At 35.3% G+C, this 17,543-nt stretch overlaps 1 protein-coding gene and 1 pseudogene across 1 annotated transcript; both read right to left on the reverse strand.

Moving 5' to 3' along the window:
- Positions 1 to 275: 275 nt before the first annotated feature.
- LOC116139582 lies at positions 276 to 2,453 on the reverse strand (annotated as a pseudogene).
- Positions 2,454 to 9,216: 6,763 nt separating this feature from the next.
- Positions 9,217 to 12,838, reverse strand: LOC116139600 (BAHD acyltransferase DCR-like). The gene is made up of 2 exons (XM_031425279.1): positions 12,380 to 12,838; positions 9,217 to 10,122 (listed from the first exon to the last, which is right to left on the reverse strand). Exons 1-2 carry the CDS (start codon positions 12,836 to 12,838, stop codon positions 9,244 to 9,246), a joined length of 1,338 nt encoding a protein of 445 aa, XP_031281139.1. The 3' UTR covers positions 9,217 to 9,243.
- Positions 12,839 to 17,543: the final 4,705 nt, after the last annotated feature.

Here is a 17,543-nt window from a genome sequence, read left to right on the forward strand (position 1 = left end):
TGATATAAATTTGCTATAGCACAGGTATTCACCATGACAACAAAGAAGAGGTGGAGATTGAATTAAATAAGATCGATCTACTTTTGAGTTGAATTAACACAAAACAGATACAGACTTCCATGACTGGTAAGAAAATGTGCCAATGGAAATTAACAATTTTACAGCTTTCTTCACTATGGTTAAGTTTCTTCTTGGCACATAAATTTCGTATGTACTTTAGCCATAACTGAAAGGGCAAAGATGTGGTCGCATACATGTATCAACTACAGTTTCCTCTAGTTCAATGTCAAATAAAAACTGATTTCTCTGGGCATAAACTTATGATCGGACTCCCAATCTTTCAACTTCTTCTCCCTTGGGTTTTGCAATTGGCCATTCATTCCTCCATTTTTGCATTGTACTTGGCACGAAGAGGATCATAATGTCCACCTGCACAGCAACCAAACAATGAGTAAAGAATTGTTAGAGAACCAAATTTCATAACATAAACAAAAATCAAGATACCACTAAGTTTCCAATTTTTTCTATTTTTTTGTCGTGCAAAACATCGAATAATGTAAGCCAGAAGGGTGACACATCTGAGACAAACATAATCAATTATTTCTATAGATCATCTCCACCACATCCACTATAGTTACAATTTAAGTCTACAGAATATTTTTGCCCCTTAAAAAAACTCATATTGTCCAGTTGGATCTAGATCATCACCTTTTTCGCTGAACATTCAACATTAGTTTCCTTTAGAAAGAAAAAACCAATATCTGAGTGAATCTTCTAGGAAACAGCACACTGAATTCAAAATCATCTGGAACCCCAAGTGACTAAACTGTCATCTCTATTCAAATTTCTTCTCTCTTCGCTCTCTAAGTTTCTATCATCACTCATTCAAGCAAAATATTATAGTTCAAAAATTTTCATAAAAACTCCAACAAGATTTCTTCAACAAAAATTAATAACAAAATTATAAATAAAGGATATTACAGTTTTAAGATTAAAACTAATATGCATTTCAAGTATGTTAGCTAAACTCATGTTCATGGACATATAAACAAAATGAACAGTATCAGCATAATACTTGTATTTTTTATATTGTGCTTTTTATGATTAGAAAAGTTTTCGCAAACTTCCTAATTAACTCATAGGAAGTAACACTCCAGTTTCTTTACATGCAGCAGCAAAATCTAAAAGAAAAGGCTAATTTAATCAAGTAGCAGCAATCAGAAATTGGAAATGTGATGGTTCGTGAACAGCAACTTGAATAAATATAAAGTATATATCAAAAGGGAGAATTAAACTCACGGATTGTTCCATCAGTTGTATCCTCTGGACAAGATGGGTCCATTGGTCTACCACTACGACCGAAGTGCTTGACCTGCATGACCTTAGGTAATATGGTCTGGTCCATCTTATCTTCTCCAGTTGGGAAGAGAAATCACGTTGGAAAATCTGATCTGATCAGCAGTAGCAGCAAAGTCATCTGCATCTGATTGGAAGAAGGCACCCTTGTGGAAATTTTCTGCATAAACCTCCACTTCTGCTTCGGTGGTGGACCGCTTTTGGATCCTTCTCTCCCACTCTCTTCTCTCTTCCTCTGTCATGTTTCTTACCTTTTCGATCTCTCCTTCTCCTTCACCATTGCCTCCCTAGCCTCCCTATCCCTCTTCATCCTTCCTATCTCTCTTGCTTTCCAAGCCTCATACTCCTCCGCCTCATTAAGCTCATCATCAGTACCATCGGCAATATTAGCCTCCAATTCCAAATTCTTCGAATTTCTTCATCCTTTCGAACCTCCTCAACAAGTATTTGTTTGTCTCAACCCTTCTCTCTTCCAATTTCCTCTTTGCTAACTCCTCAATGGTTGCTCTTCAGCCTCAATCCGCCACGCTCCACTATGGTATCTCTCTCCTGCTTTGGTACAAACCAGGCTTCAACATAGTCATACCGGTATGATCTTCTTCTGAGTCAGTCTCATACTCAGATTCCTCTTCCCCTCTTCTTCTACTGCCTCCTCCTCTTCTTCTGTAGAGCTGCTTCTTCTTGCTCCCTTGAAGTAACTTCTCTCTGATCCTTCTCCTCCTCTCCTCCAATGCATCTTCATCCTCTTCCTCCAAATCCAATCCTTCTGCCTCTTGTTTTCCTCTTCCTCAGTCGATACAATCTCAGCTTGCCGAATGCGCCTATATCAGCTCTAATCTCATCACGTTATCTTCCACTCTCAGCCATACGACGTAGCCTAGGATCACCTTCTTGGCCACTCTGAATCTTCTTGACTAGGGAAAGCTTTGTCAAGGGCAGCAGCCCTTGCCATCCGAATATCATTATCTTCATCAATATCATCTGCCCACTCAGGAGCTTTACCAGGCCAATACCTTTTAACCTTTGTTTGCCCAATCTTCCCTCTAACATATCCCTAATGCAATTATAGTATCACTAACACCTGCCGTCACCGACATTGTTGTAACAGTAAGAGCTCAGAATGTAAAAAGCCTCAAGAAACACCCTCTCTCCTTTCAATCCTTCTGGGACAATACTATTATGAGCAACTTGATATTTTATCAGTTTCTCACAGACCCCTGAAACCAAATAAACCCAATACTTCTCAACAAACTGGACAATAAGCCCAAAACAATAAACAAACATTTTATATATCCATTAAGTGGACATATTAGTGCATGAAAAAGGTCATTTAGTAGCATGACTATGTGATCAGCAACAGCAGCACTAAAAAACACTAATAAACAGCCATATATCACATTGCATAAATGATTATAAAATGAGTAAAACAAAAACTTGTTATACAAATATTTAACCATAGTACATATGATTTCACCCAGAAAAAGGTTATATAACTGTTTTTTTTTTTCAATGGTGAGGATTATAGTATGGTATAAAAAATATAAAGCAGCTTCAGGATGGCATGATTTGAATTTAAGATTCTACTTATCTACTGCAATTAAATCATATATTGGATTCCATTAGATCAAAATTTTATTTGGAACCAACTTGGAATCATTTAGTGTCGACTGTCCTTTCATTTTCCTTTTAGATTAACAAAATAGATCTCTATCATATAATCAAAAGTTAATACACACCACACATATTCTCTCATACTCTATCAAGCCAACAACCCAACCTACTAATGATTTATGAAGAAATAAGAAACACAAACCCCTAGCAAAAGATATTTTTATGAGTTTTTATTTTTTTATTCATATCTGCTTAACCAGGGAAAAATATTGAAAACAAGAAGCAACGAATTTGCTATAGCCCATCACCGTCCATAAATCATATACCTACATGTTACATTTTGATCAGAATGAAGAAAAAAACAATAAATATGTTCCTGCGATAAATGCCCAAACACATGCTAACTTTTAGTTCAATAATCTGAAGTTGTGTCTGTCTCTCATGGTTTAATAGACATAAAATTTGATCAAATGTCTAGAAAAATATTAACCAAAATAAACGAATAGCAAAAAGATTACATACTTCGCAGATTAATTAATGATTTCTTACCAAAAATATTAGTTCCGGCAGCAGCACTGCAAGCTCAATCAAAATGAAGATTATCTGAAAATTAATGTGCTTTTAGATGAAACCCAGCCACTGAATCACAAAACCACAACTGAATACATGAAACCATAAAAATTACATTACAAAAAAAATAATATATGAATTAGAAATTTATAAAAATTGCAATAGACAGAGTTTAGAATGTGGAACAGAAACAATAAATGAAAACAATAATGTAGAAAAGATCATCAGAGATGGATGGAACTTGAAACTACTAGACAGGAAAAAGTTTCATTTTTTTCTACCCTCAAAAGAATAGACCAAGATACGCTAGAATAATTACCAGACTCCAGTTTAAGAAAATCACCATCATAGAAACATGATTCAAAACCCCAATTTACATAATCAAATTCTGCTTAGGAAACAAAACTCACCAGTAGAGGTACACAAACAAACCTTTACTCTATAAAAGGGTGGTGTTTTCAGGTTGACACCCGAAATAGTCATCGAAGTGGAAATATGAACTCAATAGCAAATTCATGCCGTTTACTCCCATCCTAAACTCTACCAATAGATAAAGCTGAAACCAGCACACTATGAAAAGTTCATGATACACAATGTTGTTCTATTTTCATCCACTAAAACTAACAAATAACAATAACAATCCAAGGACTCGTCAGAACATAGATTTTGGTCAAAACAAATTCAAAACTCAAATGTGAAAAAGAAGATTAAACAAGAATCAGATCTTGGAGCGTTGTTCTCTGTTTGACATGAAATTTGGTTATTAAAAAATAGTGCTCACAAAGCCACCTACAACTTTTTTCTGTGCAAGCAACATTTTGCGTGAAATAGTACAAAACCAAAGGAGATATTGTCAAGAAAACCTATCTACTTAAGACTAACTTAAACCCCAAACAAATACAAGCAATTCTCACGTCATGAAAATAAAAAGGCTAACATAAACTCCAATGATAGCTGCAGTAACACACTAAATTTAATAAAAACCAACAGAACTCGGCATTTCAATCCGTGGAGTGGAGGCCTAAGCAATCTGACAACCCATTTGAATACAATATACGAATCATTTGACAAATTACAGATACCCACCAAGTCAAAATTGAATATATTTGACCAAATCTAAAAACCCACATAAATAAAACCACAAAAACCCTAAAACTATTGTCAAAGAGTAACGGGATGAGTGTTTTCAAGCTCATAAGAACGTAAATACGATACAAGTATAGAGGGAAGTATCTTACATTTTCCCAGAAAAACGGAGAAACCTCTGCTATATCAAGGTTAGAGAAAACGCACTTGTATTCAATTCACTTGTTCTACAGAAGTGGAATATCATGCTTTGCAGCAAATTGACGGTGGAGATCTTTGAGTAAGCCGGTGCGTATTACACCAACCCATCACAGATCCAAATTGGGTTGGGCTGGATTTGGGCTGTATTAATTGGGCTGGATCTGGATATTTCTGAATTTTGATCCAGCCCATGTGCATCAACAAAAGAGTAGTATAATATGTCCCAAATTTTGTATACAAGTCATGTTTTAGTGGTAGATATCTCCTAATAATATAATCTATATATCCACTAATATAATGTCAACCACTTACAAAATTTGATGAATAATATTATTCATAACAAAGTAAGAAAACAAATATTTACTTCCGATTGTTTAGGATTACCCTAACTTTTTGTAATCACTTTAAAATGTGCTATACCAACTTAATAGTAGTTAGTCAGGGGCAGATCCAGAAATTTCTGTTAGGGTGGGTCAAATTAAAAATTAATTGACATTAATATTTTTATCTATTAATATTTCTATTAGGGTAGGCTAAAATCCAGAAATTGTACATAGTAATATTTTTTTTAAAAATCATGGCCCACCCTCTAGAGTAGCATCCGTCCCTGTAGTTAATAATGTATTACATAATTACCACTGGTGACTTGATGTAAAAGAGTAAAATGAGGTTCTACGAGCTCATGAGTTCGAGTCTCCTAGACATTAATAGGGTGATCATTGCGATTCTTACCCGTTGATAGTTCTAGCCCCTAAGAATTAATTGAGATGTGCGTAAGCTGATCCAGACACTCCTCCTGATTTTAAAAAAAAAAAATTGTACTAACATTTAACGCTACATAATTATATATAAGTTGACCAAATCATTTTAACAAAAACTTGTGAAATTATGAGTAAATATTGGGATTATTTTGTGGTCACAAAGAATTAATCAGTCTTCAACTCCAAGTTTTGGTTGATTCATTTGAATACAGTAAAACTCAACGACTTGTTTTAACTTCCACAAATCAATATTGTTTATACACAACAAACTAAGAGCCCACTGTAACGCCCCACTTATACGTAGTTGTTGTTTCTTCTTTCTTGCTCTTATTTGAGTTGGCTTTTGGTAATATTGTTTGATTGAGTGTTGTGTTGAGTACTTGCCCTAAATTGTGAAAATAGAGAAGTTTAGTATTTCAGTCTTCGCCGGGGCGAAGAATAATCTTCGCCGCGGCGAAGAGGTGTTGAATCCACGGGGAGCTCTAGACAGTTTCGCCGCGGCGACAGAAGTTTCCTCGCCGCGGCGACAGGCCGATTAAAATGTTTGTTAAGTTTAGATATTTTCTTCCCTAAGGGCTATTTGACCATTCTACCCCTAATTAGCAGAAAAGTGGGGAGTAAAATGTAAGGATTTTCATGGAGAATATGTTGATATGGGGTGTGTTTGTAATGAATCAAAGGATATAGATAGAATTCCCAAAGAAGAGTAAGGGCAAAATGGGAATGCTTGGGTATAAATTTCTTAAAAGGAATTAAGTTAGCAAACCCTTCATTCTTCTTCTCAAACGCAACTCTCCTCTCTTGCTTCCCCTCAACTTCTCTTTCTTTGATCAAGGATTTTCAAAGGGCTTTGGGAGTGATTTGGGATAGAAAATCAACCTAAGGCTTCCTAAGGTAAGGATTCCTACTTTGATTGTGAAACTTTGTGAGTTTTAGTAATATTGACTTTTGAGGGTTTTGTTCTTTTGGTTAAGAGTAGAGAAAAAGTCAAGCAAACCAAGTGAAAGGAAGAGTTGGTGAAGTCTCTCCATAACAAGGTAAGTAAATCCCAATCCAAGTGAGATTTTAGAATTTCTTGATTAGGGTTTTGCTAGCAATGATGTATGTATGTGATAGCCATGTTATTGAGGCTAAATAGAGATTTCAGTGCTTGTGATTGTTTACACCTTTCAAATATAAGAAATGAGTTGTGGGTTGGAAAGGTAGTTTGAGATGGAATTGAAGGGGTATGTGGAACCCTTTTTGGAAGTGTCTTTCTTTGGCAAGTTTTGTGGCTATGTGAGGGGGTTTCTCCCCTTGGATGGTTAGAGAAAGATTTAGAATCATTGCTATAGTAGAGTGTTATGATGCACTTGAGTTGTTTGATGAAATACCTAGTAGAGGTTTGAGTATGAGTAGTGAACCTTAATTCTTGCAACATTGCATGTTGGCATTTCATAGTGCATTAGTGAGAGAGACCATCCATAGGCACTAATTGTGCATTGAGAAGTGACCTAAGAAAGAGTAGGAAACTTTGTGTATGCAATTACTCTATGTAGAGAACTTGGATGCAACTACTCTAAGGGTAGAGAGAATAAAATGCTAGAATAGAGTGAATTAAGAGTAGTAGAGTGGGTTGATGCTTTGTGATCATCACCCGACAGTTTGGGAGTTGGGTTGATGCTTTGTGATCACCACCCAATAGCCCTTAGAGTGGGTCGATGCTTTGTGATCGTCACCCAATAAGTAGTAGAAACGGTGGATGCTTTGTGATCCCCACCCGGTTAGTCATTAGAGAAAGGAGTGATGCTTTGTGATCATCATCCACATTTATTAGAGGTGGGTTGATGTTTTGTGATCATCACCCGACAGTGATTAGAGACGGGTTAATGCTTGGTGATCGGTTACTCAAAAGTCGTGAGAAACGGGTAGGTGCTAGGTGGTCTCCACCCGATAGTTACGACAACCGATTAGGTGCTTCGTGATCCCCACTCGGTAGTCACTAAGAATGGGTTGGTACTGTGTAAATTCCACCCGATAGTCATGGAGAGTGAGATGGTACTGTGTGAACGTCATCCGGCCGTACCTCCGGTAAGATGAGGCCATGACGTTCAGTAGAAACAGAAATAGTATAAGGAAAGAATTAAGTGTAATACATACGGGGACAGACAGATAGAGGGTTTTACTTACTGAGCATTATTTTGTGCTCACCCCGTTATTTTCTTTTGTGGATGCAGGATCTAGGTGTTGATGCAGTCGGAGGGGCGTCGACAAGCGAGGAGCAATAGCTACACTGTTTCCCCTGTTTTGTCTTTTAAAATGACGCTCTTTGTGTATAAAAGACATATGACTTATAATGAAAAGAAAATTTTTGGGCCCCATTTTCTATTGTTATCATGCATGCATTGTATTATTTTTCAGCAGTTGTTACACCCACATAAATAAAACCCTAAATTTATCTGTCCCTAAAATTAAATATTGCCAAAAACTTATTTATTAAATGAAATGATTGTATTAATTATTAAAGTCTTTTTAGTTGTGATAACATTAGATCAATCAGTCAAAGGTGTTTTGGACATTTAACAGATTGACACATCTTGAAGTTAGGTAAACAGATTTGGGCAATGGAATGTCCTATTTTGGGCTGTTAAGAGACATGTACCCTCTTCATTCTGTGTAATAAATCTTTGAAAATTGTACTATCAGTATACATTAAGCCTGTAAGTCTATAGCACTGGAGCTCCTAGCTCTCACCATCCCATTTTTCTTTAAATATATATATATATATATATATTTTATTGTACAATTAATGGCAGCCAAATTAAAGCTAGTACCGGTCGGTATGTTAACTGGCGATAGTTGTGAGAGAGAGGCAGATGTAACTAATGAATGGTCACCACGATGGCTGTTGATGTATACGGTGGTGGTACCTTATAATTTATGTGAAACATATTCCACCCAGCTGCACATCTGCACATGTTAATTTATAACATTATATAAAAAGACCAACAAGAAATTCAATAGATTATTTGTTCTTGCTACTTACAAATATATGCAAGTAATAATAATGGCTTGATGATGCCATCAAATCACTTCCGGAAAATATGTATCCTCTGATGCATCTTCCCGATGCGAGGAGTTGGTGTCGAAGTTCTTAGACTACACCGATGCGCTGTCGTTGGTGTATGGATGCATTCTTCGACGCTAACTTTAGCGTCGGGAAACCACCTGAAATTAGCTGTCCCCACGAACATGGCCAATGCAAAATTACGGCACCCACATGTCCTCAAAATTTCGACACCCATGATCTCCTTAATATTATTCACTTGCTCATCCTATCATGATCATGATGTTAGCATATAAGAAAATAGCGAATGTGTAATATAAAACGAAAAAAAAAAAAAAAAATTGAAATATTGATAAGAGTACCACTCTATTTAATTTTTTGGGTTGATAAATCATATTAATATTATTATTATTATGAAGCCAACACAACAAAACATCCATCCATGAAACTTAGCTCAAAAGAGACAAACAGACTCCAATCATAACCAAACCCTAAACGTAAAAAATGGCAAAAGTCATTGCAAAAACAACGTAGCTTAATTAGACAAACAACAAATAAACTTAGACTGGCTATCTCAATTCTCATGCAAATTGAAATATTGTCTAAACATTATTAAACCTCCATGAGAAACTCCTTATCCTTCTCGAGCCTCTCCAGAGCACCGGTTTCCAACGTAATCTCCACATCGATGCTTCTCCCTCCACTCTTCCCCTGGTACAAATACACCATCCCATCAAACCTGTTGTTCGATCCACTCCTCACACTCTCTGGTTTCCCCCACCCAAAATCCACATCGTAAACCTTAAACCTCGGAGAGCTCCCCATCGCCACGCAGTTCACTCCAGCATCCTTGAACTGAAAGATCTTTGGTGCTTTCTCCCACTCTTTGTTACGTTCATCAATAGCCTTCGCATTATGCATTTCTATAGCCTTTTGTATCATACCTGCACCGAATTCCGGAGGATTCCCGGATAATAATCCTGCTGCCGTGACGGTGAATATTGCCTGGATTAGGTTTCCGAAGTAACTCTCGGGCATTGGTGGGTCCACACGTTTCCGGCAATCAGCAAACACTGTGAAGAATGTGTAGTCTTCTGGTTTCAGGTTACGTGCATGGGTGACGTGGCGCCAGATATGCACAGAGAGTGATTGAAATGTTGAGAATGGTTTTGAGCCGTCCGATGGAGGGTTAGAGTTGACTTTTGATTTGATTTTGTCAATGGCTTCCTCTGAGAATTTGAATAGTCTCTCTCTGAGCTGTGGGTCCACCTTGGCCTCACCGTCAGCATTTGGGTTAGGGGGAAGTGTGAGGTCCAGCTTCACGCGCGTGTCGCGAGTTTTCGTACGCTCCAGAAAGGGTGGGACTGAAATTGAGGGAGAGCCACTGCATATCTGGGCCCATGAGCTCATGAAATGCCACGTGGAAGTGCCATCGAGGATCGCGTGATTGAAGGCGCATCCAATTGCAAGTCCATCCTTAAGTTTAGTTAGCTGTGGGGTCATGATAAAGATAAAAAGTTAGTGGCCACAGGATAAACGTAGATCAACATCGGACGGCTCACATGATTGAAAACTAACGAAAAAAGCATTAAAAGGAAAATGATAGCGAGGCTTTTATAGGATCCAAATCCAATGGTTTAAACTTTAAATCAGCAATAAATGGGGTGAAATCATAATGGACCAGCCTAGGGCAAAGGAACCTAAACTGGAACCAACCAGTTCCTTTGATTTGAAATTAAAATTGGAACCGCGATTTCGATTCCTAAAATCTTGAAACGGAACCTATGTTACAAGTTCTAGTTTCGGATGCCTTAAAAAATATCAATTAACCCTATTTAAAAAAAAATGACAAATACACCATTATAAAATTATAATTACACCCTTAACAATTAAGTGTAAAACATTAAATAATATATTTGTTTATATTTACTTGATACTTTATGCTTGATTATAAGTATTTAATTGTTTGTTTTCACTAATAATAAACATTTAAAAGGTATTATTTAAATGTCTTAATGTATATTAATTTTTTAATCAAGTAATAAGTTAAACTTAAATATTAATAAGAATATTTTGAAAAACTGATCTTTTAATGAAAATTATTAAGATTTTTGATAGTAAGATAAAAAAACCAAAATTTTCTTAGAGCATCTCCAAATAACTCTTTATATGATCCAAACTCTTTATTATAAAGAGTTTATCCATAAAAACAAGAGTCTAATAGACTCTTTATTCTTTAAATATAAATTAAAGAATGAGTTTGACTTTTATTATTAATTCACTCTATATCCCAATTTTATTTAATAAATTACAAATTTCTATACATTTTATTATTAATTCTCTTTCCTATTAAATCTCTCTCCTATTTACTAAGTCTAATTTAAAGAGTCTATTGGATTTGAATACAAATTTTGTTCTTTATATTTAGAAATTAATGAATATACCTTTTATTTATGTGAAATACGCTCTTTAAAATAAAGAACATCATTGGAGATGCTCTTATGTATTTATATGATATGCAAAATATCAAAAACCCCATATTATTTAATATTATATCAATTTAGTCTTGGTTCCCGGTTCTCGTTCCGATTCCTTTGATTTAAAACTGGAACCGGAACTATACAGTATTGGTTCCAATTTGTTGGAACTGGAACCTACCCTGTTACAGCCGGTTCTGGGAAGGAACCGAAACTGACACCCGAGTACTCGTCGGTTCCAATTCTACCTTAAAATTTTGTCCACCCCTAGACCAGCCCGTTGTGGGTCACCAATTCAGAGCCAGGCTATACTGATCGTCGGGATAATAACAGTTTTATCCCCAACATCTAGACTAAGTAACTTAAGTCTTCCCAAAAATTTTCAGTAACATTTTGGTCCTAAATGTTTATAAATTTTAGGGATGAAATTGTTATTTTCCTGCTATAGTGGTCCGACTATAATTGTCCCTAACTACTTTCTTCGTATTTAAGATGTGGGTTGGGTTGAAGTTGGAAACTGATGCCTTTAAAAATTATACTTCTCCTACTTCATAGTTCTATAACTATTCACTACCCATAACTATAAGTTTCTGATGCATTACTTAAATATAAATTAAAATATACTCATATAATACGTTCATTGCATAACATGAATCTTAAAAAAAAAATTGGTAGAAAAGACATACTCGTAAACGACCACTAGGTGGCCCAATTATAAAAGAGCAAGGGGATCCAACATGAGTTTCTGAATTCGAGTTTCCCCAAATACTAATAGGGGTGGTTATTAAGGGGATTTACTCGATCGTTTATTTCAGGATCCTGAGGATTAGTTGAGATACACGTAAGTTGACTTGGACAACTTTAATCGAAAAAAAAAAAAAAAAAAAATACACACATACTTGTACCTAATCTATATATTTGTCTTTTATATATTTTTATTTAATTTGGACCAACCATGTATGGCTTTGCTACTAGGAAGATGGACCTTATTTGGATTTCAATTTCGAAGTGTAGGACATAATTATGATACACAAAATTTGACCACATTTGTCAGAACAGTCGCATGGTGGCCACATGGTTAACATAACAGGTGTTTCATCTTACCAAGAAGCTCATTTTTCACAGACAGAAATAGTGTACCAACTTAATTGACAGCAAGAGTCTTAAATGAGATGAAAGATCTCTGTAATCAGTGATTAGTTATTATAATCTTAATTTGTTTAAGAAATGAAATTCATTGATTAACTAAAACGTGATTTTTTTTAGTTTACCTGAATTGCCAATAGAGGCCTGTGAAGACCCTCCAAGTTCAAGATATTGTTGTAAGGAATCAAGTCCTTCAAACTGTTGGTGCCCTCCTCCACCGTCAGATCATCCACTCCGATCTCTTCAGCCACCGCTTCACTCACCTCAACGCCCTCCATTTCATCATCATACTCCACTCTAAAAACTCCCTCTTCATCTTTTCCAAGTTTCCCAGCCAGTTGATAAAACTCTTCCAGAACAACCTTCAACCCGTCCTTGAGTTTCTCAACCATGGCGTCGAACTCTTCGTTACCCTTATAAAGAAGCAGCTTCTGGTTGTAGTAAAAAGCTAGATATGGAAGATCGAAGGTGATCAATTGGCATTCTCTTCTTCCTATTATCTTGCCGGGCTTGACGTGGGTTTTGCCGGTGACTTTCACCGTCACTGTGTCTTGTGATTTCTTCTCCACTTCTTGGGTTGCCATTGTGACGGAGTTAAAGGAGTAGTGTTGTTGAGAGAAAGAAGATGAAACAGAAGAGCTTTGTGGGTTTGGTTGGATATGAAAAGAGTTCTGATGTAATAACGATGAAATATGGAATGTTAAGATATTTATGCTGGAATGAAGCAATTGTTGATTTACAATTATTTGATTGATCATTGTAATATTTTATTTATTGCATTTCCTTTATTGTATTATTTCATTATCTTTATTGTATTCAAAGTCACGTACAAATTGGTTTATGTACTTGTTATAATACACAATATACAATTATAATTCTCTCTTACTTGATATTCTTTGGTCTTCATTTCTGCCTTTTATCAAGCTCCTTTTATAGGTATTCTTCGGCAGTCTTCTGCCCTTTTTGCCACCTTCAATCTCTAACTCTGACAAGTAAAGATACTTATAAAAGAGTTTTTGAATTGAATGTGGTAGAGAGGGTGCATTAATGGAGTTCATGAAAGCAGCTGTGATCATTTAAGATCTCTGCTTCACTATGTTGGTGGTGAGGCCGTGAGGGTAGAAACTTTTGAGTCAAGCTCTGCCGCTCTGCGAGTCTGCGTCAAACCAAAACTAAGTATATATATATTATTTTCAAATAATACCAGTAAATATTTAAGATAATAAACCTATCAAACCTCATATAATTGGAGAAATTTAATTTAACATGCAGACTATGGAGAATTTTTTACGACCCCTAAATTTGATAAAGTAGCAATATCATCCCCAAAAAAGGTCTATTTCTGTTCTTTCGGATTGTGAAAACATAAATGGTGACCGAACATGTATTGCCTGCTTTATGAGAGAAAAAAATTTCATAATTCTTAACCGCACGCCACCTTAGTTTTTTAAAAACTCCTCATAAATTCGAGAAGAGGAGCAAACATATCCAGTTTAAACTAGGGGCGAACACAAATGGAATTCACATAAATATGCACACCTAAAGATTTTGGACAATGTTAAGATTAACATATGATCTAAAACACAAATCCTGATACCAAAAAAATTACAAATACAAAACAAACCCTACTGTTGAAACTCAAAAACAGTTCACAATCGAAACTACCCGTTATTCAAAATCATTAAATAATTGATTTCTAATCAAGCTCTCATAATAAATCTCACAGAAAAGGAAATAAACCGACTCAATTAAGCGAATATATATGAAAATTATGTTAGGGATCTAAGAGAAAATGAAATGAATGGAAAAGGTGTTAGGGTTACCTTGGCAAGGGTTTTGCGCGGGATGATTTGTTGAAGAAATGGAAAGACTTTTATTAGTTCGCAGGCGTGATTTGATTCATCGTACATGAGTAACAATCTGACGGTCAAGATATGTCGTGTGTTTATCCATGTGGCTGGATCTAACGGGGTTTTGGTTGGCAAGATGAAATGATTACCGCTGTTTGATTTCAGTTTGGGCAGAGATTAATCATGATCATCCGGCCCATTAATCCTCCTCTCGAATTTTTGGGAGAATTTTTTTAAACCCCCCAAGATTTTGTCAAACTTAACTGCCTCATATATGGGTAATAACATAGAACCCCCTCCTGTTAAGATACTTTCATAAGTTTTATCAGAGTCATAGTTAATTACTTTAATGCCCTTACCTTGGGTCACATGTTATGCTTGGTGGAGTCACATGTGATGTGAAGAGATGAAAAGTTTAAGCCCTTGTTTATTACACTATTCTGGATTATTATTCTATTATCCTATTTGGATTAAAAAACATGATATATGTTTGTTTACTTATTGGCACTGTTTTAAAATCTAGCCTGGCCCAATCGGTTTAACCGAGACCCAAAACTTCACTGAGCCGGGTTTACAATTTTTATATTCAACCAAAACCCTAGAATTTGGGATGATGATCGGCGAACAATTAAAGGCCGAGATGTTGGGGCTTTTGAAGAGAAAGTGTTGGTGAGTTCAATAGTGGCGATGAGGTTGATTTCTGGTGAGTGAATTGACAAAAAAAAAAAAAAAAAAAAAAAAACTGGTGACGGCAACAACTGGCTTTTGCTAGCAATTGGCAAGGCTAACGGGGGTGGGGTGAGGTGAGGTGCGTTTTGGACGTGAGGAAGAGAGGAATATTTTTGGGGTGATGGGGAGGGTTGTCGACGTCTGTGTCAGTGAGATCTGGCTTAGAATGCCGACACTGGTATCGATGAGATCTGGCTAAAATCTAGTTTCGACTAGATCTTAGATATATTTTCAGGAGAATATGCTTAAAGGACGATTGTGGTTGCATTTGGGGTGTCATCGTCGCCAACCAATAGTCGGCCGATTTGTATTTGCGGTGTGTTTGGTAAATTTTAAAAGTTTTTTCACTTAGTTTGACCAGTCGGTCAACCCAGAACCTAGCAACTTTGCTGAATTTCACCCCGGGTTGGGTTTTAAAACATTGCTTATTGGGCCAATCCAATCTAAAAATTAATCCAACTCAAATAAGATTTTTTGTCCAAAAATGAAAAATGGGTTTAATTTGTTCTCAGATTATCCAACTATATTCAACTGAGAACATTTTTTTTTCTCTCCTTCCAATCTGAAAATTAATCCACCCAAGACCACCACCGCATGCTAGCTACCACTTCCAACCGATATGGCTAGAACAGCACACGACCGTCAGATTTGGCCGTCGATTTGGCCGTTTCTGGCTAGATCTAGAGTCAGAGATTTGACCATTGATGAACATATTCTGGCCGAGATATGGCCGTTGTTAGAATCTGGCTATCAACGGCCAGATTCTGGTCGTAGATCGACTCATGACCGACTATATCCAATCAGTTGTGTGTCATTCCGACGATAGCTGGCTGCTGTCCAATAGTGGTGGCCGGCGACCAGCTATTCTCTTGGGTGGCTGGGATGCCTTAGTTAATATTTAAATTTTTATTGTGGGGTTGTTTAGCTAAATTAACAAATGTAAGAGGTTAAAAAACAATCTAAATATTTTTAGAAAATGTATCAAATAACTATTATGTCTTAAAAACATTTTTTTTAAAATGTATCAAACAACTATTCAGCATTTTATTCAATTATGATATAATTTTCAGATATTTTACCAAACACATTTTCATATTCAAATCCAATTCGATTTGATTCAACTCAACTCAACTTAAAACACTTTTTTAGAATAACATTTTTCAAAAAGTGTAACAAACAAACCCTAATTTTTTTTTTAATTTCGTAAAGATTCAGTTTGACTTTTATGGGAACTGGCCCCTTAACCATAACCCACCTAACTAACTCTTACCACCCTTCACTCGAGTCCTTGATGACACTTTCTCATACAAAAAGTTCCAAAATACCACTTTTCCACCCAAAGTTTATATTCCATTAATTCCCAAAACACACTTCACTTTCTTAGCCAACGTTCAACGAGTTACCAAGAGCCAAAGTGAGCGAAGTTCCAAATTTTTAGGGTTTATTTTTAAGGGAAACACTTTTTAGCCCCCATCATTTATCATTATCCTTCACTTTTAAATGTATTTTTGCTTTGATATATTTAACTTTAACAACACAATAATTTCTAAATATACTCGTTCTCTATTTTATATTTTTGTTTTAAATTTTAAACTTTAATTCTTACGTAAACCTTAAATTTATATACTTTAAATCATTGAAACATTTTTTTTTTTTTTTTAAATAATTATTTGTTCGATGAAAATTTAATTATTAATGTTATAGTTAATGTAATCACACAATGGGATGAATCAGGTTTTGAATCTAAAAGAGAAAAAAGTAGGTTCTAAATTTAAAATTGGGAAAAAGAGTACAAACCACAAAAAAAAAAAATAGAGAAAAGTGGTGTAACAAAAACCCTAATTAAATTTGAAATTAGAAAAAAAATTGTTTAATCAAATTCGGGGAAAAAAATATGTAAATAAAAATTCTAATTAAACCTAATTAAGCAGGGTTAATTTCAACATTAAATCAAGTTAAGGATATTTTTTTTAAAATATAATAAATATATATTTAACAATGAGGGGATAGTAGTCAATTTGATGGGCCTAAAAATCACATCCCTTTTTAAATCAATTCTAAAGAAATGTACCCAAAATATTAAGGCCCATGGGCCCAATCTCGGTTTTGTATTAGTTGTTCTTAATTACAAACATACATAAAACTAGGATTGAAAACTTGCCATTTAAATGTTTGGGGGAACATGTCGTTTACCCCTCTCTCTCTCTCTCTCTCTCTCTCTCTCCTTCTCTCTCTCTCCTATATATATATATATATATATATATATATATATATCTCTCATCAAAATGCAGCATGACCAATGTTCATAATGAAACAATGGCCCGCCATGCATTGTCTCTTGCATTAAAAGCAAAATGTGAAGAGCGACCATGAAATCCGTGATGCACATGTCATGCTATTCAAGAATACATGCATGCCACATCCTCACCATAAAATATTTACATAGAACGATCTCATCGCATTACTGAGACTTTCTAATTAAATTTAGAGCCAGTTTGAGATTGTTGTAGGTTTAAGTTTAATTAGTTTTTTTCCCAATTTTAGAAATAATCAACTTTAAAAATAATTTATACTGTTTTTGGTAAATGTTATTTTTATAATTGCTGTGATTTTTAAAATCTATGATTATATGTTTGGTAAATTAGATTTTGAAATTGTTGTTTTATGTATAATGACCAAAAAAAGACATTTTATTTCTCAAAAATTATCG

Source organism: Pistacia vera, unplaced genomic scaffold, assembly GCF_008641045.1.
Source record: "Pistacia vera cultivar Batoury unplaced genomic scaffold, PisVer_v2 Contig352, whole genome shotgun sequence".
Lineage (NCBI taxonomy): Eukaryota > Viridiplantae > Streptophyta > Magnoliopsida > Sapindales > Anacardiaceae > Pistacia > Pistacia vera.